We start from the raw sequence: 27,714 nt of genomic DNA on the forward strand, positions 1-27,714 counted from the left end.
TTGTAGTTGAAATTATAATATTGAATGTTTAGAACAAAGAACAGTGTATTGGATACATTCTCTGATATTAAAAGGATCATTGATTGATCCGGTACAGGCTCTTCGGCCCACAATGTTGTGGTGGCCCTTTAATCTTGCCCACAAATCTCCTTTAAACTGCCCTCCCCTCCCCACCTTCAATGCATCTCCTCTAGTCTTTGATATTTCTAGCCTGGGGTAAGATCCTGACTGCCTATCCTATCTCTGCCTCTCATTCTATAGATGCTCTAGGATGAGAAAATTGGTAAATTTAATTTATTACTGTCACATGTATCAAGGTACGTTTTACTTGCTACCCATAGGTTTTTTTTTGTTGTAGCCCAAGGTAAAACAATAGCAGAATGCAGAATAAGGTGTTACCAAGTCTGCATGCTTTAATGTTTTGGGCTTCTACCGCATGACTGGCTGATCAGATCTTTGCATTAATGAGCAGGAAGAGGTCACTGAGTGCACTCTGCTGTGTTTTCACAGGTCTGGCCAACGCAACGTTCCAAGGTGAGAATCCAGTTGTTTACACCAGCAACAAGTTGATCACAAGAGATCTCACCAGCATTTCCGTGGACTTCAAGACCAGAGCCGTGTCTGCTGATCTTTTACAGGTCAGCCACGGAGCCGAATCCTTCTGGATTGGATTCCACAATTCCCAGCTACAGTTTAATCTGTACAGTGGCAACAGCGTAGAGGGGCTTACCCTCTCTAGCACCATCAATATCTCAGACGGACAGTGGCACTCTGTACTTGTGACCATGGAGGAGCCTTCGAAGGTGACATCAAGATGGGTTCTTGCTGTGGACGGCAACGCCAATGTCACCAGCACAGTCACTGCCGGAAACATAAACTTTCTTCAAGATAATGTGAATTTGACATTGGGCCACAATTTCACTGGGTGTCTCGGAGTGGTCAGAATTGGTGGAATCTACCTTCCTTACGTAAGCCAGGAGGTCCTTACTAAGGGCGGACAGTTTGTTATAGTGAGTGGTTCCCCAGCTCTGATTGGATGCTTCAGCTCGAAGGTTTGTTCCCCAAATCCATGCCTGAATAACGGCCAGTGCGAAGACCTCTTCAATCTTTTCCAGTGCAGCTGTGTTTCAGGCTGGGAAGGGAGCCGGTGTGAGGCCAGAGTCGATGACTGCGCCTCTAGGCCTTGTATCCATGGCAACTGCAGCAACCTGGAGCCGGGCTATAGGTGCAGCTGTGATCCGGGCTATACCGGGGTGAACTGCGAGGAGGATATAGATGACTGCGTGGACCACCAGTGTATAAACCAGGGGAAATGCGTTGACACTCTCAACTCGTACTACTGTGACTGCTCCAGCCAGTTCACTGGGCCACACTGCGAGTGAGTACATACGCCAGGAGGAATGGCAGCGTAACACTATCACAGTGCCAGCAATCACCGACCAGGGTTCAATTCCGCCACTGTCTGTAAGGAATTTGTACATTCTCCCTGTGACTGTGTGGGTTCCTCCCACAGTCCCAAGACATTCGGGTTAGGATAAATGAGTTGTGGGCGTGCTGTTGGAACTGGGAATGTGGTGACACTTGCAGGCTGCCCAGTACAATCCTTGCTGGTTTGATTTGAGGCAAGTGATGCATCTAACATCATGCTTCGATGTACATGTGACAAATGAAGCTAATCTCGTTATCTCTTTAGAAAGATTAGTTTTATTTGTCGCACGTACATCAAAACATGCAGGGAAATGTGTCAACGACCAACACAGACTGAGGATGTGCAGGGGCTGTCCTCAGGAGATGGCACACTTCCAGTACCTACACAGCCCTTACTAACCTTTGGAATGTGTGTGGAAACCAGACCTCCCAGAGGAAATCCACGTACAAAGTCCGTACAGATAGCAGCGGGAATTGAACCTGGGTTGTTGGAACTTTAAACTGTTACACTAACCACTATGTTACTGTGCCACCTATAGGCTTAGAGCACTTGTGTTTTCCCCATAAGCCTTAATTTCCCCTACTATGCAAAAATCTATCTAATAGTATCTTAAATATGAGGTAGTCTCAACCATTTCCTCAGGCAGACAATCCCACAGACTCACTACTCTCTGGGAAAAGCAGTTTCTCCTCATCTCTGTCCTAAATCTATTATCCTGAATCTTGAGGCTCTATCCAGCATCACCTAACAGTGGAAACCACTTTTCTGTCTCTATCTTATCTATCCCTTAATTGTATATGTTTCTATAAGATTCCTTCTCATTCTTCTGAATTCTAGCGAGTATAGTCCCAGGTGACTTAGTCTCTCCTCACAGGTGAGCCCCTTCGTCTCCAGAATGAACCTGGTGAACTTCCTCTGCATTGCCTCCAAAACCAGTACGTTTTTCCTCCAGTAAGGAAAGCAGAATTGCACGAGACACTGCAGGTGAGGCCTTGCCAGTAACGTGTACAGTGGCAGCAGAACCTTCCAGCTCTAAATCCAGTTGCCCTAGCAATGACCAACATTCCATTTCCCTTCTTGATAACCTGTTGCGCTTAAAGACTACCCTTTTGTGATTCATACACAAGCACTCCCAAGTCCCTCCGCACAGCAGCATGCTGCAACCTTGCACCATTTCAATATTAATCTGATTTTCTATTTTTTTTCTTTCAAAGTGGGTGATCTCACATTTACCAGCATTGTATTCCATCCGCCAGACCCTTGCCCACTCACTTAATCTACCTATATCTCTCTGCAGACTCTCCACATCCTCTAAACAATTTGCTTTTCCACTCAATTTAGTGTAATCAGCAAACTTAGATACTCTACACTTGGTCTTCTCTTCCCAAAAGTTCATGTATACGGTGAGCAGTTGTGGGTATTCTGGAATACCCCTGTGGAATTCCATTCACCACATTCTGCCTTCTATTGGTTAACCAATCCTCTATCCATACTAATACTTATCTCCCTTTTCTTCCTCAATGATAGCTGCAAGCATTTTCCCAACTACAGAAATTATTCAAACTGGCCTATAGTTACCTGCCTTTTGCCTACACTTTTTTTTACTCAATAGCATGGCATTCCTTGTCTTTGAATTGTCCAGAGCCCAGAATTTCTTTTGTAAGTTTTCACAAACATATCTGCTATAACTTCCACCATTTCTTTCAGTACCCTGGAATCGACCCTTCAGGAGTAGGGGACTTGTCTGCCTTTAGGCCTACTCGTTCGCTGCTTGTCACTACCTCTTTGGCAACAGTGATCATATTGAGGTCCTCACTTCCCGTCACATCCATAACATTTCTGTTTGGCAAGTGTCCCTGACACAAAATTGTCATTTAAAGCCTTAGCCATTTCCATATTACCCAGCATTAATTGCACCTTCTCATCTTCCAAGGGTCCTCCATTCACTTTAGCTCCCTTTTCTGCTTTATTTAATTTAGGTTCAAGTTTAATTGTCATTTAACCATACTAGAACATAGCCAAATGAAACAGCTTTCCTCTGGGGCTAAGGTGTAAAACACATCAACAGTTCACAGCACACAACACATAGCACAGGGGTGTCAAACTCATTTTAGGTCACGGGCCGGATTGAGCAAAATGCAGCTTCATGCGGGCCGGATCAGTCGGACGTGTGCGAACGCAGCTTTCATTGCCTTCGTTTTTTCAGCCTGCTCTCATGTGTCTCAGACTCTGCTATAACTACAAAGTGTTTCACTTTACAAATTCCGTTTCTTATGAAGAAGACTGCCGAGCAAGACTGCCGAATAAACACTAAAAACCCTGAAAACCTGGTACCTGAATAAACTCAGCATTAGCCATATCATACGCCATAGGCACTTCGATTACTGGGGCCAGCTTTAATAGTAATTAGATATTATCTCGCGGGCCAAAGATAATTCCACCGCGGGCCGGATTTGGCCCGCGAGCCTTGAGTTTGACATATATGACATAGCACATAAGGTTAGTTATGATAGCAGAAAACATACTGTCACAAAAAAAGGATGTAGTTCAAGTCTCTTAGAAACTTGTATGATGCTTTTGTATTTTCTGCTAGTTTTACTTTCATATCTAACTTTCCAGGTGGCCCTACCCCCCAGTAACTTGTGGAGAGAGCTTCAGCTGTCATAACGGGGGACTTTGCACTGATGGAGTGTGGGGGGCTAATTGTACCTGCAAACCAGGATTCACTGGAGAAAGGTAAACTTCCTATTCATTCCTACAAGTGTCTGTTGCCGTCGAGACCAGAATTTATTACCCATCCTCCATGCCCCTGGAGGTGAGGTGTCTTCTCGATAATCAAGTGGCTTTCTGGCCCAATAGAGGAGGCATTTCAATGTGAATTGTATCCCTGTAACTTAACTGCTCTCACATGCCTATCTACTACTGCTTTAGACCAAAAGACATAGGATCAGAATTAGACCATTCAGCCCATTGAGTCTGTTCCACTATTCCATCACAGCTAACTTATTATCTCTCTTAACCCCATTCTCCTGCCTTCTCCCTGTAACCTTTGACACCCTGATTAATCAAGAACCTATTAACCTCCATTTTAAATATGAGTTGGCTGCCACATTTGTCTGTGGCAATGAATTCCACAGATTCACCATCCTCTGGCGAAAGAAATTCCTCCTTATCTCTGTCCTTGTATTCTGAGGTTGTGCTCTCTGGGCCGAGTCTCCCCCACTATAGAAAATATCCTCTCCACATCAGCTCTATCTAGGCCTTTCACTATTTTTTAGGTTTCAATGAGATCGTCCCCCCCAACTCACCAGTCACTTATACTAGCACTTATTTACTGAAACAAATTAAGCTACCAGCTCTGTTTGAAATGGGAGAGGAAACTGAAGAATCCACACTATTGATACCTACGCAGCCATAGGGAGAACATGCAAACTCCACAAAGACAGCTCTGGAGGTTAGGATTGAACCTGCAGTCTTAGGGTTGTGAGGCAGCATCTCTATAAGACCATAAGACATAGGAGCAGAATTAGGCCATTCAGTCCATCGAGTCTGCTCCACCATTCCATCATGGCTGATTGATTATCCCTCTCAACTCATTCTCCTGTCTTCTCCCCGTAACCTTTGATGCCATGATTAATCAAGAATCTATCAACCTCCTCTTTTAATATACTCAATGGCTTGGCCTAACAACTGTCTGTAGTAATGAATTTCACAGATTCACCATTCTCTGGCTAATGAAATTCCTCTTTATCTTTGTTATGAAGGAATTAGACCACCCATTAATTTCATCCAAAATTTTTCACACAATTCTACCTTTCCAGGGATCATAGTGTAAAATAACATCTTACATCATTACAACAATTAATGCCTGTTTCAAGATGCTGATAGTGATTTAAGCTTTCTTACATGTTATGATTTATTTTTAAGAGTGTCACTTGCTATTATTTAAGTTAAAATGTGATTATTAATCTTAAACTTTCAAAGGACCACAGAAAAATACACTCAGTGCCCCATTTATTAGGTACACCTGTACACCTCATTAATGCAAATATCTAAATAACCAATCATGTGGCAGCAACTCAATGCATAAAACCATGCAGACATGGTCAGGAGGTTCTGTTGTTGTTCAGACCAAACATCAGAATGGGAAAGAAATGCGATGTAATTGACTTAGGCCATGGAATGATTGTTGGTGCCAGACAGCGTGGTTTGAGTATCTCAGAAACTGCCGATCTCCTGGGATTTTCACAAGCTGACAGCAACTCAAATAACCATGCGTTAGAACAGTAGTTTGCAAAAGAGCATCTCTGAATGCACAACACATTGAACATTGAAGTGGAAGACCTACAACAGCAGAAGACCACAAACATGTGCTCAGTGACCACTTTATTTGATACAGGAGATCCCTAATAAAGTGGCCACTGAATTCTCTCACATAGAGAAGGGTACAGAAGAAGCCTAGTGCTTTCAGAGAGAGGTTTGAAATTCTTTGTGTATTTCTAAACCAACGTTCAGTATATAAAACACAATAACTAGGAAGTACATACCTTCTAATAAAGTTACACACCTAATAAAGTGGCCACTGAGTGTATGTTCGTGGTCTTCTGCTGTTGTAGCCCATCCCCTTCAAGATTGGACATGTTGTGCATTCAGAGATGCTTTTCTGCACACCACTGTTGTAATGTGTGGTTATTTGAGTTACTGTCACCTTCCTGTCAGCTTGAACCAGTCTGGCCATTCACCCTGACCCCTCTCATTAGCAAGGTCAATAAGGCATTTCTGCCCATAGAACAGCCACTCACTGGGTGTTTTTGTACCCTTCTCCGTAAGCTCTAGCGTCTAGAGATTGTTGTGCATGAAAATCCCAGGAGACCAGCGGTTTTTCACATATTCAAACCACCATATCTGGCATGAACAGTCATTCCATGGTGAAAGTCACTTAGATCGCATTTCTTCCCCACTTTGATGTCTGCTCTGAACAACAACTGAACCTCTTGACCATGGCCGCATGCTTTTACGCAGTGAGCTGTTGCCACATTACTGGTTGATTAGACATTTGCAGTAATGAGCAGGTGTACCTAATAAAGTGGCCACTATGTGTGTGTGAAGCCAAGACATCAAAAACACACAGACATTTGCAAGTGTCTCTCAGTCTGAACCACGCAAGAAATTGGTTTGTCAAGTTCTCTCTCTTCTACTGATGCAACACTTTCATCCTTTCTGTAAGGTGTGAGGTGGAAATCAATGCATGTGCGTCGAACCCCTGCCAGAATGGAGCTACCTGCCACAACGCGGTCAACACCTTTGAGTGCATCTGTGCAGCCAACTTTGCGGGTGAACAGTGTGAGATCGATGTACGCAAATTCTTCATTTTTTTACTTCATGCTTTAGATTTAGGATTAGAGAACATATTTTCTGAGGATAGGCTGAGTGAGCTAGGACTTTTCTCTTTGGAGTGAAGCAGGATGAGAGGCAACTTGAGAGGAATGTATAAGTTGATAGAAGACGAAGATCGAGTGCACAGCCAGAGACTTTTTCCCAGGATGGAAACGGCTAATACCAGGGGACACAACTGGTAGAACAGAGAACTGTACAACACTTGATTGGAAGAAAGTATGGGGGAAGGTGATGTCAGAGACAGGTTTCTTACACAGAGAGTGCCAAGGGTAAGTAACGCCCTGGCAAGGGTGTTGGTAAAGGCAATTACATTAAGAACATTTAAGTGACTCTCAGATAGGCACATGGAAAATAGAAAAATGTGGGGTTAGATTGATCTAAGAGCAGGTTAAAGGTCAGCTGAAGGACCTGCACTGACAGTTCTCTGTTCTATGTTGCTTTGGCCAAATATTTTTTTCAGTTTCTATCCTACCTAATCTTGTTCATGGATATTGACGAGCTTGAAACAGAGCTTGTCTGGCACTAGAATTGCTCAAGTCTTTCCAAATCTGATGATATCTTGGAACTCACTGTAAATCAAAATGAATATACTGAGCCAACCTGTATGGGTTAAACAGGTGACATGAATCACCAGTAATTTCCACCCTTCCCTCCTTTTCTCTTTTTCCATTCCCCATTCTGGTTTCCCTCTTATCCTTTCTTTTCTCCTCACCTGTCCATCACCTCCCTCCCTTTTCTCCATGGTCCACTCCCCTATCAGATTCCTCCTCCTTCCTCCCCAATCCACCCACCTGGTCTCACCTATCAGCTGCCAGCTTGACTTCTTCCCCGCCCCATCCCCGTCCCACTTTCTTATTCTGCCTTTTTCCACCTTTCTTTTCAGTCCTGATGAAGGGTCTTGACCCAGAACGTAGACTTATTCATCTCTATAGATGCTGCCTGACCTGCTGAGTTCCTCCAGCATGTTGTGTGTGTTGCTTCGAATTTCCAGCATCTGCAGAATCTCCTATGTTTTTGATTTGCCAGACTATCGTATGTTTACAGGCAAATATTAAGTATCAGTAATAATATGGTTCTGTCCTTAGCTTGTCCCATCTAGCATATGGTAAGATTTGACCAGTCACTCCAAGACTTATTAAACCTGTGGTGCCCTCTCCCATTTTCATTCAGGGTAGCGTGCAGTATATTTACCAGACTCTGTAAAAATATTTAACAGACTCTCAATGCATTTAACCAGTTCTATAATATATTTAACAGAGGTACAACGAACTCTATGCAGAACTCTTAGATGGGAAATGCCAGAGAGACATTCTGTGATGATCAGTAAACCAAATGGTGAGGGTGGAGTGCCGAGGGAGGGGTGTGGGACAGGTAGCAGAGAAGGAGTGCTGGGGCAGGTGTAGACACACCCAGCTCTGAGACACCAGGCAAGGTCATTTGACTCCAAATAATTGGCCTATTGATCATTACAGGATGTCTCTCTGGTGCTCACTTGCTCCCTCCCCTCTCTCTTCCCCCTTTCCCAACTGCGATACCCCTCTCCTTGCCCCTTTCCCACTCTCAGTCCACAACAGAGACCCATATCAGAATCAGGTTTATCATCACTAACATATGTCATGAAATGTGGTTTTTTTGTGGCAGCAATGCAGTGCAATGTACAAAATTACTCCAGTACTGTGCAAAAGTCTGGGACACCCTAGCTATATGTACGTACCTAAGATTTTTGCACTGTACTGTATGTCAGTGATAATAAATCTGATTATGGTAGGAATAAACTTTTGGTGTGGTTACCGCTGCATGCACCCATTTTCCACGAAATGCTCTTTACCAGAAAATGTTTGCAAAATGCATAAAGAACTGGATCTTGCTCATACCGGTGACACTTTGCATAATGAACCTACCCAGTGACATGCTCACATGCTACTTCCTGCTGGGATGTTTATCTGAATAAGCATTGGCCCTGTTTCCAAGCAGATGTGACTGACAGTCATTTCGGTGAGGACAACATTAATCTTTTGTCACCGATGGGATTGTGGCATTAATTGGTAATCTGAGAGACACATGGCTGTGTGTTTTATCATGCTGTTTCTGCATGTCCAATTAGCATTAAGATTAAGATATAGTGAAGGAGCTTATTATTCAAGCAGCTTCATTATGTTAACAGCTTGTTACTCATCGGAAACATTAAAAAGATGACACAAAGTATTATGGAAGTTGCAAACATTTGTTGAATGTTTATATTATTACTATAAGTGCTGCAATCAGAACACTTCATGAGTAACAGACTGAATTTAGTTAGTCTAATTGGAGTCTTCTCCTCACCCCTGTCTGGGCCAATCAGACGCAACTTAAATTTAAAAAAAAATTCATTCAATGAAACCGGGCACAGGCTTAACTCATGAGCACAATGTATTCTGCAGATGCTGGAAATCCAAAGCAACACACATGCAAAATGCTGAAGGAACTCGACAGGTCAGGCAGCATTTATTGAAATAAACAAATAGTCAACGTTTCAAGCTGAGACCCTTCTTCAGGGCTGGAAAGGAAGTGGGGTGATGCCAGAATAACAAAGTGGGGGTGGGCTGGCAAAGAGGAGAGCTAGAAGGCGATAGGTGAAGCTGGGTAGGTGGGAAAGGTAAAGGGCTAGAGACGAAACTCTCTGGATGATGATCTTCAAATTGAACCTGGAGGTGATTTGACTTGGCAAGCAAAAATCAAAACAGTCTGAATCAGGTTTATTGATTTCACTGCCATTAGTCATGAAATTTGTTGTTTTGTAGTAGCAGTACAATGTAAGACATAAAAATTACAATCAGTTACAAAAAATGAGTAAACTAATTGTGGAAAAGAGGAACAGTGAGCTGGGGTTCATTGTTCATGGACTGTTCAGGAACCTGATGGCGGTGGGGAAGAAGTTGTTTCTAAACTGTTGAGTGTGTGTCTTCAGGTTCCTGTACCACCTCATTAATGGTAGTAAAAAGAAGAGGGCATGTGCTGGGTGATACGGTCCCCACCAATGGATGCCACCTTCCTCAGGCAGCAGTTTTGAAGATTCCATTGGTGATGGTGAGGGTTGACTGTGATGGAGCTGGATGACTCTACAACCCTCTGCAGTCTCTTTCAATCCTGTGTCTGGTGCCTCCACACCCGTCAGAATGTTCTCCACAGTCTTTGGTGACATGCCAAATCTCCTCAGACTCCTAACTACAGATAAAGTGATAAACTGTTGGATTTGCAAGTGTTAACTACAAAAATAAAATGAAGTTTGAGCCCAACCAACTGATTTGGATCATAGAAAGTAGAGACTTAATCCCATTTCTTCTGAGTCTTATAAGACCATAGACATGGGGGGTGGGGGAATGTACAGACTCCTTCCAGATGATGCCAGAATTGAACTCTGAACTCTGATGCCCCGTGTTGTAATAGTGTCGCGCTACTACAGTGCTACCCTGGTGCTCATCCTGCCTGCTATTTCTTCAAGGAATTCCAACAGATTTCTCGGGCAAGATTTCCCCTTAAGGAAACCATGCTGACTTTGGCCTATTTTATCATGTGCTTTTAAGTACCCCAAAACCTCATCCTTAATGATAGATAGATAGATAGATACTTTATTCATCCCCATGGGGAAATTCAACTTTTTTTCCAATGTCCCATACACTTGCTGTAGCAAAACTAATTACATACAATACTTAACTCAGTAAAAAAAATATGATATGCATCTAAATCACCGTCTCAAAAAGCATTAATAGCTTTTAAAAAGTTCTTAAGTCCTGGAGGTAGAATTGTAAAGCCTAATGGCATTGGGGAGTATTGACCTCTTCATCCTGTCTGAGGAGCATTGCATCGATAGTAACCTGTCACTGAAACTGCTTCTCTGTCTCTGGATGGTGCTATGTAGAGGATGTTCAGAGTTATCCATAATTGACCGTAGCCTACTCAGCGCCCTTCGCTCAGCTACCGATGTTAAACTCTCCAGTACTTTGCCCACGACAGAGCCCGCCTTCCTTACCAGCTTATTAAGACGTGAGGCGTCCCTCTTCTTAATGCTTCCTCCCCAACATGCCACCACAAAGAAGAGGGCGCTCTCCACAACTGACCTATAGAACATCTTCAGCATCTCACTGCAGACATTGAATGACGCCAACCTTCTTAGGAAGTACATTCGACTCTGTGCCTTCCTGCACAAGGCATCTGTGTTGGCAGTCCAGTCAAGCTTCTCGTCTAACTGTACTCCCAGATACTTGTAGGTCTTAACCTGCTCCACACGTTCTCCATTAATGATCACTGGCTCCATATGGGGCCTAGATCTCCTAATAATGGACTCCAACATCTTCCCAACCACTGAAGTCAGGTTAACTGGTCTATAATTTCATTTCTTCTTCCACCCTCCCTTTTTAAAGAGTGGAGTGACAATTACAATTTTCCAGTCCTCCAGAACTATTCAAGAAACTAATGATTCTTGAACTATCATTACTAATGTCACCACAATCTCTTCAGCTGCCTCTTTTGGAGGTTTAGTCCATCTGGTCCAGGTGATCTATCTACCTTCAGACCTTTCAGCTTCTCAAGCATCTTCTCCTTAGTAATAGTAACTACACTCACTTCTACCCCAACACTCTCAAGTTCCTGGCATACTGATCCCGGAAGACTGATCCAAAATACATTAATTTTGTCTGCCATTTCTTTGTCCTCCATCACTACCTCCCTAGCGTCATTTTCCAACAGTTGAAAGTCCACTTTTATTCTTTATAAGTCAGAAAAAAACCTTTGGTATCCTCTTTTATATTATTGGCTAGCTTATTTTCATATTTCATCTTTTCTCGCCTTATGTTTTTTTTGTTGCCTTCTGTTAGTTTTTAAAATCTTCCCAATCCTCTAACTTCCCATTAATTTTTGCTCTAGAACATGCCCTCTCTTTTGCTTTTATGCTGTCTTTGTTAGCCTCGGTTGCCTCATCCTCCTGTTAGAATACTACTTCTTTGGGAAGTATCTATCCTGTGCTTTCTGAATTACTCCCAGAAACTCCAGCCATTGCTGCTCTGCTGTCATCCCTGCTAGTGTCCCCTTCCAATCAACTTTGGCCTGCTTCTCTCTCGTGCCTCTGTAATTCCCTTTACTCTGATGCAATACTGATACATCTGACTTCGTCTTCTCCCTCAAACTGCAGGGTGAATTCTATTATATTATGGCCACTGTCTCCCAAGGGTTCCTTTAAGCTCTCTCATCAAATCTAGTTCATTGCACAACACCCAATCCAAAATAGCCTTTCTCCTTGTGGGGTCAGCCTCAAGGTGCTCTAGGAAGCCATCTTGTAGACATTCCACAAATCCACCTTCTTTGGATCCAGCACCAACCGGATTTTCATATCTACAGTACCTGCATATTGAAATCCCCCCTGACAATCCATAATACCATCTATAAATTTGCTGATGATACAACCATTGTTGGTAGAATCTCAGGTAGCGACGAGAGGGTGTGCAGGAGCGAGACATACCCACTAGTGGAGTGGTGCCACAGCAACAACCTGGCACTCAATGTCAGTAAGACAAAAGAACTGGTTGTGGACTTCCGGAAGGGTAAGACAAAGGAACACATAGCAATCCTCATAGAGGGATCAGGAGTTTAGAGAGGGTGAGCATCTTCAAGTTCCTGGGTGTCAAGATCTCTGAGGATCTAACCTGGTCCCAACATATCGTTGTAGTTATAAAGAAGGCAGGACAGCAGCTATACTTCATTTGGAGTTTGAAGAGATTTGCTATGTTAACAAATACACTCAAAAACTTCTATAGATGTACCGTGGAGAGCATTCTGACAGGCTGCATCACTGTCTAGTACAGGGGGGGTGGGCTAACTGCACAGGACCGAAAGAAGCTACAGAGGGTTGTAAATCTAGTCAGCTCCATCACTGTTTCCATCAGGTAGGAGGTGCAGAAGCCTGAAGGCACACATTCAGTGACTGAGGAACAGCTTCTTCCCCTCTGCCATCCGATTCCTAAATGGATATTGAAACCTTGGACACCACCTCACTTATTTTTAATATACAGTATTTCTGTTTTTTGCAGGTTTTTTAACCTATTCAATATGTATACTGTAATTGATTTACTTATTTATTATTATTAATTTTATTTTTTTTCTCTTCTATATTATGCTTTGCATTGAACTGCTGCTGCTGCTAGGTTAACAAATTTCACGTCACATGTCGGTGATAACAAACCTGATTCTGATTCTGACATTACTTTTATTACAGGACTTTTCTATTTCCCATTGAAATTTATATTCCATATACTGGCTACTGTTCAGGGATTTGCATATAACACCCATCAGGGTCTTTTTAATCTTGTAGTTTCTTAACTCTATCGACAAGGATTCTACATCTTCCAATCATATGTCATCTTTTTCTAAGAATTTGATTTCGTTTTTACCAACAGAGCCCGCCCACCTCCCTTTACCTACCTGCCTGTCCTCCCGATACAAGTGTATGGATGTTAAGCTCCCATCTGTGATTTTCTTTCAGCCACAACTGAGTGATGCCTACGTCATACCTGCTAATCTCTAACTGCACTACAAGATCATCTACCTTATTCCGTACTCTGCGTGCAGTCAAATGTAACACCTTCTGTCCTGTATTCATCACCATGTTTGATTTTACCCCCATGTTACACTTCAGTTCATCCCTCTGACTGCAATTTTACCCCATCATCTGTCTGTCCTTCCTCACAATTGCATTGACTTGTATACCAACTGGCCCATCCCCAGCTCTGTCACTCTTGTTCCCATCTCCCTGTTTTGTTAAACACACTCGATCTCAATGAAAACAAGAAGCAGATTTAATATCTACATGTCTGATATAGATTTAAGCTTCCATTCCTACCTTAATGCATGAAGATAAGATGCAGAGTGAGGGCTTTAATCTAGATAATGGGTGTGGTTCTTTATCAGATGGTATTGTTGAAACGAGTGAGTGCCACACTCTACAAAGAATATGACAGCTTTGTGGGTCATAAACACAAGAGGTTCTGCAGATGCTGGAAATCCAAAGTAACACACACAAAATACTGGAGGAACTCAGCAGGTCAGGCAGTGTCTATGGAGGGGAATAAACAGTCGATGTTTTGGGCTGAGACCCTTCATCAGGACCAGAAAGGAGGATGTGCCTTTAAGGGAATGACCGAAAGTGACGTGACCCCCTTTTCTTTTGCAGTGCCGAAGAAGGGTCTGAACTCAAAATGTTAACTGTTCATTCCTTCTCATAGCGTGACCTGCTGAGTTCCTCCAGCATTTTAGGTGTGTGGGTCCATGTCTTGCTTAACAGCTTGAACAATAGACAATAGACAGTAGGTGCAGGAGTAGGCCATTCGGCCCTTCTAGCAGCACCACCATTCACTGTGATCATGGCTGATCATACACAATCAGTACCCCGTTCCTGCCCTCTCCCCATATCCCTTGACCCCGCTATCTATAAGAGCTCTATCTAACTCTCTTTTGAATGCATCCAGAGAATTGGCCTCCACTGCCTTCTGGGGCAGAGCATTCCACATATCCACCACTCTCTGGGTGAAAAAGTTTTTCCGCATCTCTGTTCTAAATGGCCTACCCCTTATTCTTAAACTGTGGCCTCTAGTTCTGGACTCACCCATCAGCGGGAACATGCTTCCTGCCTCCAGTGTGTCCAATCCCTTAATAATCTTATATGTTTCAATCAGATCCCCTCTCATCCTTCTAAATTCCAGCGTATACAAGCCCAGTCACTCCAATCTTTCAACATATGACAGTCCCGCCATTCCGGGAATTAACCTTGTGAACCTATGCTGCACTCCCTCAATAGCACGAATGTCCTTCCTCAAATTTGGAGACTAAAACTGCACACAATACTCCAGGTGTGGTCTCACCAGGGCCCTGTACAGCTGCAAAAGGACCTCTTTACTCCTATACTCAATACCTCTTGTTATAAAAGCCAGCATGCCATTAGCTTTCTTCACTGTTTGCTGTACCTGCATGCTTGCTTTCATTGACTGATGTACAAGAACACCTAGATCTCGTTGTACTTCCCCTTTTCCTCTTGACTCCATTTAGATAATCTGCCTTCCTGTTCTTGCCACCAAAGTGGATAACCTCACATTTATCCACATTAAACTGCATCTACCATACATTTGCCCACTCACCCAACCTGTCCAAGTCACCCTGCATTCTCATAACATCCTCCTGACATTTCACACTGCCACCCAGCTTTGTGTCATCAGCAAATTTGCTAATGTTACTTTTAATCCCTTCATCTAAATCATTAATGTATATTGTAAACAGCTGTGGTCCCAGCACTGAACCTTGCGGTACCCCACTGGTCACAGCCTGCCATTCTGAAAGGGACCCGTTAATCACTACTCTTTGTTTCCTGTCAGCCAGCCAATTTTCAATCCATGTCAGTACTCTGCCCCCAATACCATGTGCCCTAATTATGCCCACTAATCTCCTATGTGGGACTTTATCAAAAGCTTTCTGGAAGTCTGGGTACACTACATCCACTGGCTCTCCCTTGTCCATTTTCATAGTTACATCCTCAAAAAACTCCATAAGATTAGTTGAGCATGATTTTCCCTTCATAAATCCATGCTGACTCAGACTGATCCTTCTACTGCTATCCAAATGTGTCGTAATTTCCTCTTTTATAATTGATTTCAGCATCTTTCCCACCACTGACATCAGGCTAACCGGTCTATAATTCCCTGTTTTCTCTCTCCCTCCTTTCTTGAAAAGTAGGACAACATTAGCCACCCTCCAATCAGCAGGAACTGTCCTTGAATCTATAGAACATTGGAAAATGATTACCAATGCGTCCACGATTTCTAGAGCCACCTCTTTAAGTACCCTGGGATGCAGATCATCAGGTCCTGGGGACTTATCAGCCTTCAGACAGTTCATCCTTTACCCTAGTTCCTTTGGCCACTGTTACATCTGGGAGATTGTTTGTGTCTTCCCTAGTGAAGACAGATCCAAAGTACCTGTTCAACTCATCTGCCATTTCCTTGTTCCCCATAATAAATTCACCTGTTTCTGTCTTCAATGGCCCAATTTTGGTCTTAACTATTTTTTTGCTATTCACATACCTAAAGAAGCTTTTACTATCCTCCTTTATATTCTTGCAGCACACAGAAGGAGATGAACCTCTTCTTGCAGCACACAGGAGATGGAGGGCTTGAGGAGGGTAGGGTTGGATAGCTGTATGACAGTGGGATACTAACCTTCCCAATGGCTTAAAGTTCTGTGATAAGAAGTGAGCCAACAGTCCCAACCTCACAAGAATCCATTGCCCTAACTGTTGTAGTGCTCCTATGTAACTTTAGATGACATGAGGTGGCCGCAGGTTTTACCAATGCTGCGGCATGGTTCTCACTAAACAAGTACACCTTTCTCTAAGCTGTTATACTCATTTTCAAGATCCACTTTATCCTGAGCTAATGTATATTCCTTTCTGCTGAGTTGTTTAAACTTTTGGAGGAACATTAAACTTCGGTATTACGTACTTCAGAGTAAATTTATTATCAAAGTATATATATGTCACCATATTCAACCCTGAGATTCATTTTCTTGCAGGCTTTCAAAGTAGAACAAAGAGAAACGTTAGAATCAATGAAAAATGTCTCACCAACAAGGACTGATGTTCTTATTTGTGTGACGGCTGGGTGTTGATAGGGTAAATGCAAGCAGGCTTTTTCCACTGACATTAGTTGAGACTTGAACTAGAGGTCATGGGTTAAGGGTGGCAGTTGAAATGTTTAAGGGGAATATGAGGGGGAACTTCACTCAGAGTGTAGTGCGAGTGTGGAATGAGCTGCCAGTGGAAGTGGTGGGTACAGGTTTGATTGCAACATTTAAGAGGTTTGGATAGGTACGTGCATGGGAGGGGTATGGTGGGCTGTGCTTCAGGTGCAGGTCGATGGGATAAGACAGAATAATAGTTTGGCATGGACTAGATGGGCCGAAGGTCCTGTTTCTGTGCTGTAGTGTTCAATGACTGTATCTTGAGCAGAACTCAAAAGAGCCAGTAGAATGTATCACAGATTGTTTTCTGTAAGCAAATCTATGCTAACTGCTGTGCCCTGTTTGACTAATAATGCCCTGCCTGTCCTCGTTCTCTGTGTTTTCTTTCCTCCTTGCTGATTGCTCTTGCACGTTTCTGCCCTCTGCACCTGACAGCTCTGTTTCCTGTTGAATTCAAGAGGGGTGGAGGGTGGGGGAAGGACAGTGAGCAGTTTGAAAACAGCACTTACGGTCTCCCATTGTCTTCGCAGAGAGGGAGCAAGGCGGACGCTATCCCCCTGCTGGCCGTGGCTGTGCCCGTGGCTTGTGGGGCCGCGCTCCTCATTGCGATAGCTCTGATATTCGTGGTGCTGACCGCCCGGAAGAAGCGGCAGACTGAAGGGACGTACAACCCGAGCCAGCAGGAGGTGGCCGGTGCCCGTCTGGAGATGGACAGTGTCCTTAAGGTGCCTCCCGAAGAGCGCCTGATATAATTGGCTACTGGACTTAGAAGAGGGCAAGGTGCTCTTGAAATATCGGACCACTTAAGGTGCCTTCGCTCCACCCCTGTACTACTGACTCTACCGAGCCACCCACTTCACCAAGTGGGATGCAACCCATTTGATGTTGGCACTGTGCAATCCTCATGGAGACTGGAGATGGTGGCACATCTGGTGGGGAAACTCGCACTGCGCTGTTCACTGCAATCACGCACGAATAACGTGTGAAGTCAGAGACTGATTCAGGCATTTCCTGTGCACACAAAAGGTATGACGAGGTATCACTTCCAGAGGTCAACCCCTCATCATTCAGATTACAACAGCCACTTCTCAAACCTGTGAAGAAAAAAGTGGAAGTTTTTAAAGCTGTTCCGCATTCCAACTGGTGGAAATGTGCTCACTTGTTTAAATATTTACTGTAATTTGATTCTTAATTGAGCCCCCTTTTTAATAGCAAATTCTTTTTGGAATTTAAGTTTATTATATATAGAAACAAATCAAAATACACTTAACTGCCACTTTATTAGGTGCAGGAGTGGAACCCGGTGTGGTCTCCTGCTGCTGTAGCTCATCCATTTCAAGGCTTGACGTGTTATACATTCAGAGATGCTCTTCTGCCACCTCTGTTGTAACGTGTGTTTATTTGAGTTACTGTCACCTTCCTGTCAGCTTGAACAAGACTGACCATTCTACTCTGACCTCTCTCATTAACGAGGCATTTTCACCCACAGAACTGGATGTTCTTTTTTGTTTTTCACACCATTGTCTATAAACTCTAGAGAGCATTGTGTATGAAAATCCCAGAAGATCAACGGTTTCTGAGATACTCAAACCACCCTGTCTGGCACCAACAATCATTCTGCCATCAAAGTCAGTTGGATCACATTTCTTCCCCATTCAGATGTACGGTTTGCACAACTGAACCTTTTGACCACGTCTGCATGCTTAAATGCAGTGCGTTGCACCACATAATTGGCATCAGTAAGCTGGTGTACCTAATAAAGTGGCCACTTGAGTATATTATCATTAAATATGGGAACAGTTATAGTTAATTATATATTGAAACAAATTAGTATTAAATACAAATGGAGGGATCTATTTTTAGAATACAGCTAGCTGGGAGAGGATGGATGATGACATTAGGTGATGCTGTGCTAGAGGCAAATGGTCACAGTCACAGGATTCTGCATCCCTCTCCTTTGGCTTCTGTGTCTAATTAAAGACTTGTTCACTACCAGTGAGTCTGCACACAGCTTGAAAGCACTTATGTTGTTGCATCAACAGTTGTTACTGACAGACTGTGCCCTCGTCTGTTCTATTTACAAGCTGCAGTGGGGGCGGGAAGCTGCCAGGCTGAGGTCGTACAACATGAGTGTAGGCCAATAAACTGGAGTTTCCTCATAACCACTTCACTGAATGGTGGGTTCTCCACAGCAGAGAGAGTCTTCCTAGGGAAACGATGCTCCCTGTGCAGTTGCGGTCGGAGGGGTCACAGTCGTCACCCGTCACCGCTGCAGTTCCGTTGGCCACTGCGAGGAAAAGAAGGGTAACTGTGTGGAAACACACACACATTGCTGGAGGAACTCAGCAGATCAGCTGGCATTTATAGAAATGAATAAACAGTCGACATTTTGGGCCGAGACCCTTCATCAGAATTGGGAAGGAAGGAGACACAAGCCAGAAAAAGAGGGGAGGGAAAGGATTATTAATTCTTGCCCTCCCCCACTTCTTTATTTTGGCTGCTAGAAGTTGGTGGGTGAAGCCAGATGGCTGGGGGTGAGGGAGAGGGGTGAAGTGAGAAGCTGGGAGATGATAGGTGGAAAAGGCAAAGGGCCAAAGGAGGCATTTGATAGGAGAAAGAGCGGACCATGGGAGAAAGCAGAGGAAGAGGGGCACCAGAGGGAGGTGATGGGCAAGTGATGAGAAGAGGTAACTCTAGTGGCCTGTAGCCCCAGGAGAACGGAGGGGTAAGAACAGAGATGTGGGGCATTGATAAGCCGCTGCCAACAGGAAGGCAGATTTGACTTTGGGAAGTAAACTGAATGTCTGGAGTGTTAGCCATTTCACACACTGAGTTGATAAAGGACGATCCACAGAAGGCCACTCGAGCTCAGGCTGCAGTGAGTGTGTGGAAGGCTTTGAAGTTTGAAGTTGACCAAGTGTGGAAACAAATTAACCATGGGAAATGTTTAGAGTCAAACTGCAATCCATGACCTGACTGTACACAAGATCCTTTAGTCAGAGAGTCATAGTACAATACAGCACAGACAGGCCCTTCAGCCCATCTAGTCTGTGCTGAACTATTAATCTGCCTAGTCCTGTCGACCTGCACCCAGACCATAGCCCCCATAGCCCTGTCATCCATACCCATGTACCTATCCAGATTTCACTTTAATATTGAAATTGAACCCACATCCACCTCTTCCACTGGCAGCTTTTCCATACTCTCACCACCCTCAAGGTGAAGAAGTTACCCCTCATGTTCCTCCTAAACATTTCATCTTTTACATTTAACCCATGACCTCTAGTTGTTGTCTCACCCAATCACAGTGTGGGGGAGAACTTGCTTGCATTTACCTTATCTATACCTCTCATAATGTTGTATACCTCTATCAAATCTCCTCTCATTTTCCTCTGCCTTAGGGAATGAAGCCCTAACCTATTCAAGTCCTCAAGTCCCAGCAACATCCTTATAAATTTTAGAGGGCATTTTGTAAAATGTTCTAGGAACTTTCAATAGCAATTTCCAGCTCCTTTATAATTTTTTGTCATTTGGCACAAATTCCACTAATTCTATTTAACATCATTGGAATTTGAGCTATTTCCAAAACTGGGGAGGTTGTTTCTACATTCTTTGCTTGGTTACAATTCTGAAGGTATTTTGGGCTCCACAACCTACATTCAAGTCTTTGTGGTGTTATGCTTGTGACTTAAAATGCCAAACATATTTTAACATCATTCAAAAATGATGGAATTAGCCTGAACACTAAAAGTGAGAAATACCATCCACAGTTCTGTCGAGTACAGTCTACTCAGGGAGGTATTCCATAAGACCGTAAGACATATTGTAGGAGCAAAATTAGGCCATTCAGCCCATCAAGACTATTCTGCTATTCCATCATGGCTGACTTACTATCCTTCTCAAATCCATTCTCTAGACCTCCCCCCGCTCAACCTTTGATACCCTTACTAATCAAGAACCTATCAACATCTGCCTCCATTAGCCATCTATGGCAATGAATTCCACAGATTCACCAGTCTCTGGTTAAAGCAATTCCTCCTCATGTCCATTCTAAAGCGACATCTTTCTATTCTGAGGCTGTGCCCTCTGGTCCTAGACGCTTCTTATATTGGAAACATCCTCTCCACGTCCACTCTATCTAGGTCTTTCAACATTCACACTCCACAGTGGTGTCAATTTCTAATTAGTTGTAAACATGGAACCAGTTGGAATCTAGAAGTAGAAATCTGGGGAATTCAATGTGGAGGCAGTGAACTCGGCGTGGATGCAGTGCTGGCTTTACCTTTCCGCCGGCAGATACTATTGGGTTGGAGAATACTTTTAGTGGCAGGCAAACCAAGATGATCCAGGAGCCACTGTGCCCTAACATTTACTGTACAAACAAGCCCATCTGTTCACTGCCCCACTCTGTCTTTCCTTCCCTTTACCAAGCATGGTCATCTCCATCCCTCTCCAAACCCATGTCAAAATTCATCAGCTTCTGCCTCGGCATGGAGACCCCGAACTTCGTTTCAAGGTTGAACGCTTGGGTCTCCTTCCTCTCCACTGCGAGTTGTCTGCCCTTCCCCAGCACCGTGTTTCATCACTCCCTTTTCATCCTCTTCCATCCACAACTACTGGGAAAACCAACGTCCATTCCGTCTCCATATTGGGAATGAAAGTAAATTCCCTGATTTTCTGGGCTTATATTTAATTAAAGTTATTAAAAGATATTTCTGCTTGGGATGTTATATTTTGTAAAAAAATGTTCCGAAATATTTGGCATAAACAAGTTTCAATAAAACTTAGCCAAGCAGGTTCCTCCAAATAAGAGAAAGCTCTTCTTTGGAATTTTCTCTTTCATTAGGAACCAACAATGATGAGAAACTCTACAGGTCAGGTGGCATATACAGAGGAGAATGAACAGTTAATGTTCCACGCCAAGACAGAGAGTGAAGGTGTGGACAGGGGAAGGAGTACAAGCTGACAGGTGACAGGTGGGTGTGAAGGTGGGTAGATTGTGATTGGTCAGACCTGGTCAAGGAATTAGGCCCAAAGCATCCCCCTGCACAGATGCTGCCTGGCTTGCAGTGAAACATTGCTGCCTGGTAAACATTACGTTTTTGATGAAATGTGAATGGTGTAAGCATCATGACTTATTTCCTAGGGCGAACTCAGCTCAGAACCTGAGCAATCCCATGGAGAAAAACACAGTTGACTACTATTGTGACCTTTTTGTACAATTTTGGCTAAACTTTATAAAATTACATTGGGTATTGGCAAAACATACCCCACTATTGATGTAAATTTCATAGGTTTGTAAATGTAAATGTCTGTAATTGATAAATGTGGTGTAATATAAAGAACTGATGAAATCACAATGTTGATATTTATTTGAGTGAACTGAAAATTTGGAAGCAAAATTTGCTGAATTTGGTGGGCTTGAGGAAACTTTCCTAAGACGCAGACACACCAATGCCCTCTGTCCCAAGATCCAAACACACCAACGCCCTCTGTCCCAAGATCCAGATACACCAACGCCCTCTGTCCCAAGATCCAAACACACCAACACCCTCTGTCCCAAGATCCAAACACACCAACACCCTCTGTCCCAAGACCCAGACACACCAAGGGCCCTCTGACCCAAGACCCAGACACACCAACGTCCTCTGTCCCAAGATCCAGACACACCAACACCCTCTGTCCCAAGACCCAGACACACCAAGGGCCCTCTGTCCCAAGATCCAAACACACCAACACCCTCTGTCCCAAGACCCAGACACACCAATGCCCTCTGTCCCAAGATCCAAACACACCAACGCCCTCTGTCCCAAGATCCAAACACACCAACACCCTCTGTCCCAAGACCCAGACACACCAAGGGCCCTCTGTCCCAAGATCCAAACACACCAACACCCTCTGTCCCAAGACCCAGACACACCAAGGGCCCTCTGACCCAAGATCCGGACACACCAAAGGCCCTCTGTCCCAAGATCCAGACACACCAACGCCCTCTGTCTTAAGACCCAGACACACCAACGCCATCTGTCCCAAGACCCAAAGACAGCAACGCCCTCTGTCCCAAGATCCAGACACACCAAGGGCCCTCTGTCCCAAGATCCAGACACACCAACGCCCTCTGTTCCAAGACCCAGACACACCAAGGGCCCTCTGTCCCAAGATCCAGACACACCAAGGGCCCTCTGTCCCAAGATCCAGACACACCAAGGGCCCTCTGTCCCAAGATCCAGACACACCAACGCCCTCTGTCTCAAGACCCAGACACACCAACGCCCTCTGTCCCAAGATCCAGACACACCAACGCCCTCTGTCTTAAGACCCAGACACACCAACGCCATCTGTCCCAAGACCCAAAGACAGCAACGCCCTCTGTCCCAAGATCCAGACACACCAACGCCCTCTGTCCCAAGATCCAGACACACCAACGCCCTCTGTCCCAAGATCCAGACACACCAACGTCCTCTGTCCCAAGATCCAGACACACCAACGCCCTCTGTCCCAAGACCCAGACACACCAACGCCATCTGACCCAAGACCCAAAGACAGCAACGCCCTCTGTCCCAAGATCCAGACACACCAACGTCCTCTGTCCCAAGATCCAGACACACCAACGCCCTCTGTCCCAAGACCCAGACACACCACCGCTCTCTGTCCCAAGACCCAGACACACCAACTTCCTCTGACCCAAGACCCAGATACACCAACACCCTCTGTCCCATGATCCACGTGATAGAGACAAAATGTCCCTAGTTTTCTCCGGAATGCTGAACCACAATAAGGTGAGGATTCTACATCTGATTCATGAGAAATACAGTCTTCTCAGATCTTTCTCTGCCTAAATCAAGAGGGGGGACTGTATCTGACCACGACTACTGAGAAACAAGTAGTTTCCCCAACCTATCCCAAAAAATCTGATCACCCAGATCAGCGAGTCCTTGCATCAGTCAAAACTGCACCTTCATTTGATGCAGTAATCTGGTATGTTTTTGTGTAGAGTGTTGGAAGTTGAAGTTAGTATAGAGGCCACTCTTCACTGTGCCTTCACTCCCATACCATCCCCAGCAGAGCACCACTAGGTAATAACTGTTTTTGAACCTGGTGGTGAGAGTCCTGAGGCTCCTGTACCTTCTTCCTGCTGGCTGCAGTGAGAAGAGAGCATGGCCTGGGTGGTGGGCGTACTTGAAGATGGATGGAATGATCTTGTCTGAATGGGATAGTTTTTTATTCTATCTCAATACATGTAACAATAATAAATCAATAGTTTAAAATGAAACAAGCTTTCGTTATCCTCATCAACACACTGAACTAGAATGAGGTGAGGTTTAAACCTTACTTTAAACAGGCTTGCTGGGGAAGTTATTACAGGCTGAATGAAAACAAACTGATAAAATACAATATTCACACTCTGAGAAACTTTGGATCATTAACTGTAGCATATACCAATCCCTTCAATTTTAGATGTCACCCAGTCCAAGCTGAACATCTCATTTGGGTTCGGTCCTTTCTTGGAAACAGAAAATCTACAGCACAGTACAGGCCCTTCAGCCCACAAAGTTGTGCTGAACTTTGGCTCCTCTTGGACTAAAACTTCTGAAGTAACAGCCAATACACAAAAATGCTGGAGGAACTCAGCAGGCCAGGCAGCATCTAGGAAAAGAGTACAGTTGATGATTCTTGCCGACCCTATCAGCATAACTGAGGAGCAGATTCAGAAGGTGGAGGGAGGGGGGAAAGAAACTCCAGGTGATAGGTGAAACCTGAAAGGGGAGGGGATGAAGTAAAGAGACAGAGGCCATGGAAGAAAGAAAAGGGGGAGGAGCACCAGAGGGAGGCAATGTGCAGGTAAGGAGATAAGGTGAGAGAGGTGAAAGGGGTGGGAAATGATGAAGGAGAGGTGGGGGTTGGGGGGGCATTACCAGAAGTTTGAGAAATCGACGTTCATGCCATCAGGTTGTTCTGCTTGCAAGGATAACTACCAGGAGGGAGATCAGTGTGGAGGGACAAATGGACAAGGGAGTCGCATAGGGAGAGATCCCTGCGGGAAGTAGAAAGTGCAGGGGTTGGGGGGGGGGGGGGGAGGGAAAGATGTGCTTGATGGTGGGATCTCGTTGGAGATGGCAGAAGTTTTGGTAATTATGTGTCGGACGTGGAGGCTGGTGGGGTGATAGGTGAGGACAAGAGGAACCCTATTCCTGGTAGGGTGGCGGGAGGATGGGGAAAGAGAAGCCGTACATGAAATGAAAGAAATGAGGTTTAGGGCAGTGTTGATGGTGGAGGAAGGGAGACCCCTTTCTTTGAAAAAGGAGGACATCGCCTTCATTCTAGAATGAAAAACCTCATCCTGAGAGCAGATGCAGTGGAGGCAGAGGAATTAAGAGAAGGGGAATGGCATTTTTGCAGGTAACAGGGTGGGAAAAGGTATAGTCGAGGTAGCTGTGAGAGTCCATGGGTTTATATAGACATCAGTAGATAAGCTGTTTCTGGAGCTAGAGGCAGTGAAATCGTGAAAGGGGAGGGAGGTGTTGAAAATGGACCAGGTGAATTTGAGGGCAGGGTGGAAGTTGGAAGCAAAGTGGATGAAATCGATGAGTTCAGCATGGGTGCTTGAAGCAGCACCAATGCAGTCAATGATGTAGTGTAGGAAAGTGTGGGACGGTCACTAGTGTAGGTTTGGAGTATAGACTGTTCCACGTAGCCAATAAACAGGCAGGCATAGCTGACCCATGTGAGTGTCCATGGCTACCCCTATTGTTTGAAGAAAGTGGGAGGAGCCAAAGGAAAAATTACTTAGAGTGAGGAGCTAGGTGCAGGAGAGTGGTTGTGGAGGAGAACTGGTTGAGTCTGGTGTCCAGGAAGAAATGGAGAGCTTGGAAGCCTGCCTGGTGAGGGATAGAGGTGGAGGAGGATCCCACTCAACCCCATACACCTGCCTTCTCGCTGTACCCTTTGGTGCCCTGACTGATCAGGAAATGATCAATTTCTGCCTTAAATATACCCACGGACTTGGCCTCCACCATATTCTGTGGCAGAGCATTCCACAGATTCAGTACTCTCTGGTCCAGTACCAGAGGGCATGGTTTAAGAATAAGGGGTAGGTCATTTAGGACAGAGTTAAGGAAAAACTTCTTCTCCCAGAGAGTTGTGGGGGTCTGGAATGCACTGCCTCGGAAGGTAGTGGAGGCCAATTCTCTGGATGCTTTCAAGAAGGAGCTAGATAGGTACCTTATGGATAGGGGAATCAAGGGATATGGGGACAAGGCAGGAACCGGGTATTGATAGGAATTGATCAGCCATGATCTCAAAATGGCGGTGCAGGCTCGAAGGGCCGAATGGTCTACTTCTGCACCTATTGTCTATTGTCTATTGTTAAAAAAATACTCCCTTACCTCTGTTCTAAAAGGTTGTCCTTGATTTTGAGGCTGTGGCCTCTATTTCTGGATACCCCCACCATAGATAACATCCTCTCCACATCCACCCTATCTAGTCCTTTCAACATTCAGTAGGTTTCAATGAGATCCCCCACATTCTTCTAAATTCCAGAGAATACAGACGTAAAGCTGCCAAATGCTCCTCATATGTTAACTCCTTCATTTCTGGAATCAGCCTCGAGAACCTCCTCTGGATTCTCTCCAATGACAACACATATTTTCTGAGATATGGGACCCAAAACTTGACAATACTCCAAGTGCACCAGTGTCTCATAAAGGCTCAGCATTATCTTTTTGCTTTTCTATTCTGTTCCTCTTGAAATAAATGCCAACATTGTATTTGCTTTCTTTACCACAGACTCAACTTGTGAATTAACCTTCTGGGAGACTTGCACGAGGACTCCTAAATCCCTCTGCACCTTTGATATTTGAACCTTCTCTCCATTTAGATAATAGTCCACACTGTTGTTCCTTTTACCAAAATGCATTATCATACATTTCCCAACACTGTATTTCGCCTGCCACTTTTTTGCCCATTCTTATAATCCTGCTGCAATTGCATTGCTTCCTCAGCACTACCTACCCCTCCACCTATCTTTGTATCATTTGCAAACTTTGCCACAAAGACATCACTTCCATAGCGGTCCCAATACTGACCCCCTGAGGAGCACCACTAGTCTCTAGTCTCTGGCAGCCAACCAGAAAGGGCCCCCTTTATTCCCATTCACTGCCTCCTGTAGCCATTCCTCTATCCATGCCAGTATCTTTCTTGTAACACCATTGAATTTTATCTTGTTAAGCAGCCTCATATTTGGCATCTTATCAAACGCCTTTTGAAAATCCAAGTAAATGACATCCACTTCCTCTCCTTTGTCCACCTTGCTAGTTACTTCCTTGAAAAACTCTAACAAATTTGTCAGGCAAAATTTCCCTTTACAGAAACCATGCTGACTTTGACTTATTTAATCATTAGTCTCCAAGTATCTTGAAACCTCATCCTTAATAATGGACTCCCAACACTTTCCCAACCACTGGAGTTAGGGTAACTGGCCTATAATTTCCTTTCTTTTGCAATCCTCTCTTCTTAAAGAGTGGAGTGACATTTGCAATCTTCCAGTCCTCTGGGACCATGCCAGAATCAAGTGATTCTTGAAAAATCATGACCAATGCATCCGTTTTCTCTTCAGCAACCTGTCTCAGAACTCTGGGGTGTAGTCTATCTGGTCCAGATGACTTATCCGCCTTAAGACCTTTCCATTGGCCTAGCACTCTTTCCCTTGTAACAGCGATGACACTCACTCCTTCTCCCTGACACTCACGGACCTCTGGCACACTGCTAGTGTCTTCCACAGTGAAGACTGATGCAAAGTACTCATTAAGTTCATCTGCCATTTCTTTGTCCCTCATTACTACCTCACCAACATCATTTCCAGTGGCCCAATATCAACTCTCATCTCCCTTTTACTCTTTATATAACTGAAAAAACATTTGGTATCCTGCTTTATATTATTGGCTCATTTGCCTTCATACTTCATTGTTTCCCTTCCTAAAGCTTTTTTAGTTGCCTTTTGTTGGATTTTAAAAGCTTCCCAATCATCCAACTTTCTAACCACTTTTGCTACCTTATATGCCCTTTCCGTGGCTTTTATGCAGTCCTTAACTTCCCTTATCAGCCATGGTTGCCTATCCCTGCCATTTGAGTAC

The 27,714-nt window shown here is 44.3% G+C and overlaps 1 protein-coding gene across 2 annotated transcripts in view; it reads left to right on the plus strand.

Annotated features, from left to right (window-relative positions):
- The window catches only part of LOC140731162 (protein crumbs homolog 1-like), a 150,209-nt gene extending 128,267 nt beyond the window's left edge, over positions 1-21,942 (plus strand). For both annotated transcript variants that reach the window (XM_073052560.1, XM_073052561.1), the window contains exons 10-13: positions 511-1,378; positions 4,049-4,165; positions 6,657-6,783; positions 17,113-21,942. In XM_073052560.1, coding sequence (XP_072908661.1) covers positions 511-1,378; positions 4,049-4,165; positions 6,657-6,783; positions 17,113-17,334 — 1,334 coding nt within the window. In that variant the 3' untranslated portion in view covers positions 17,335-21,942. The remainder of the gene's footprint in view (positions 1-510; positions 1,379-4,048; positions 4,166-6,656; positions 6,784-17,112) is intronic.
- Positions 21,943-27,714: the final 5,772 nt, after the last annotated feature.

The sequence above is a fragment of the Hemitrygon akajei genome, chromosome 7, assembly GCF_048418815.1.
Source record: "Hemitrygon akajei chromosome 7, sHemAka1.3, whole genome shotgun sequence".
In the NCBI taxonomy this organism is placed as follows: domain Eukaryota; kingdom Metazoa; phylum Chordata; class Chondrichthyes; order Myliobatiformes; family Dasyatidae; genus Hemitrygon; species Hemitrygon akajei.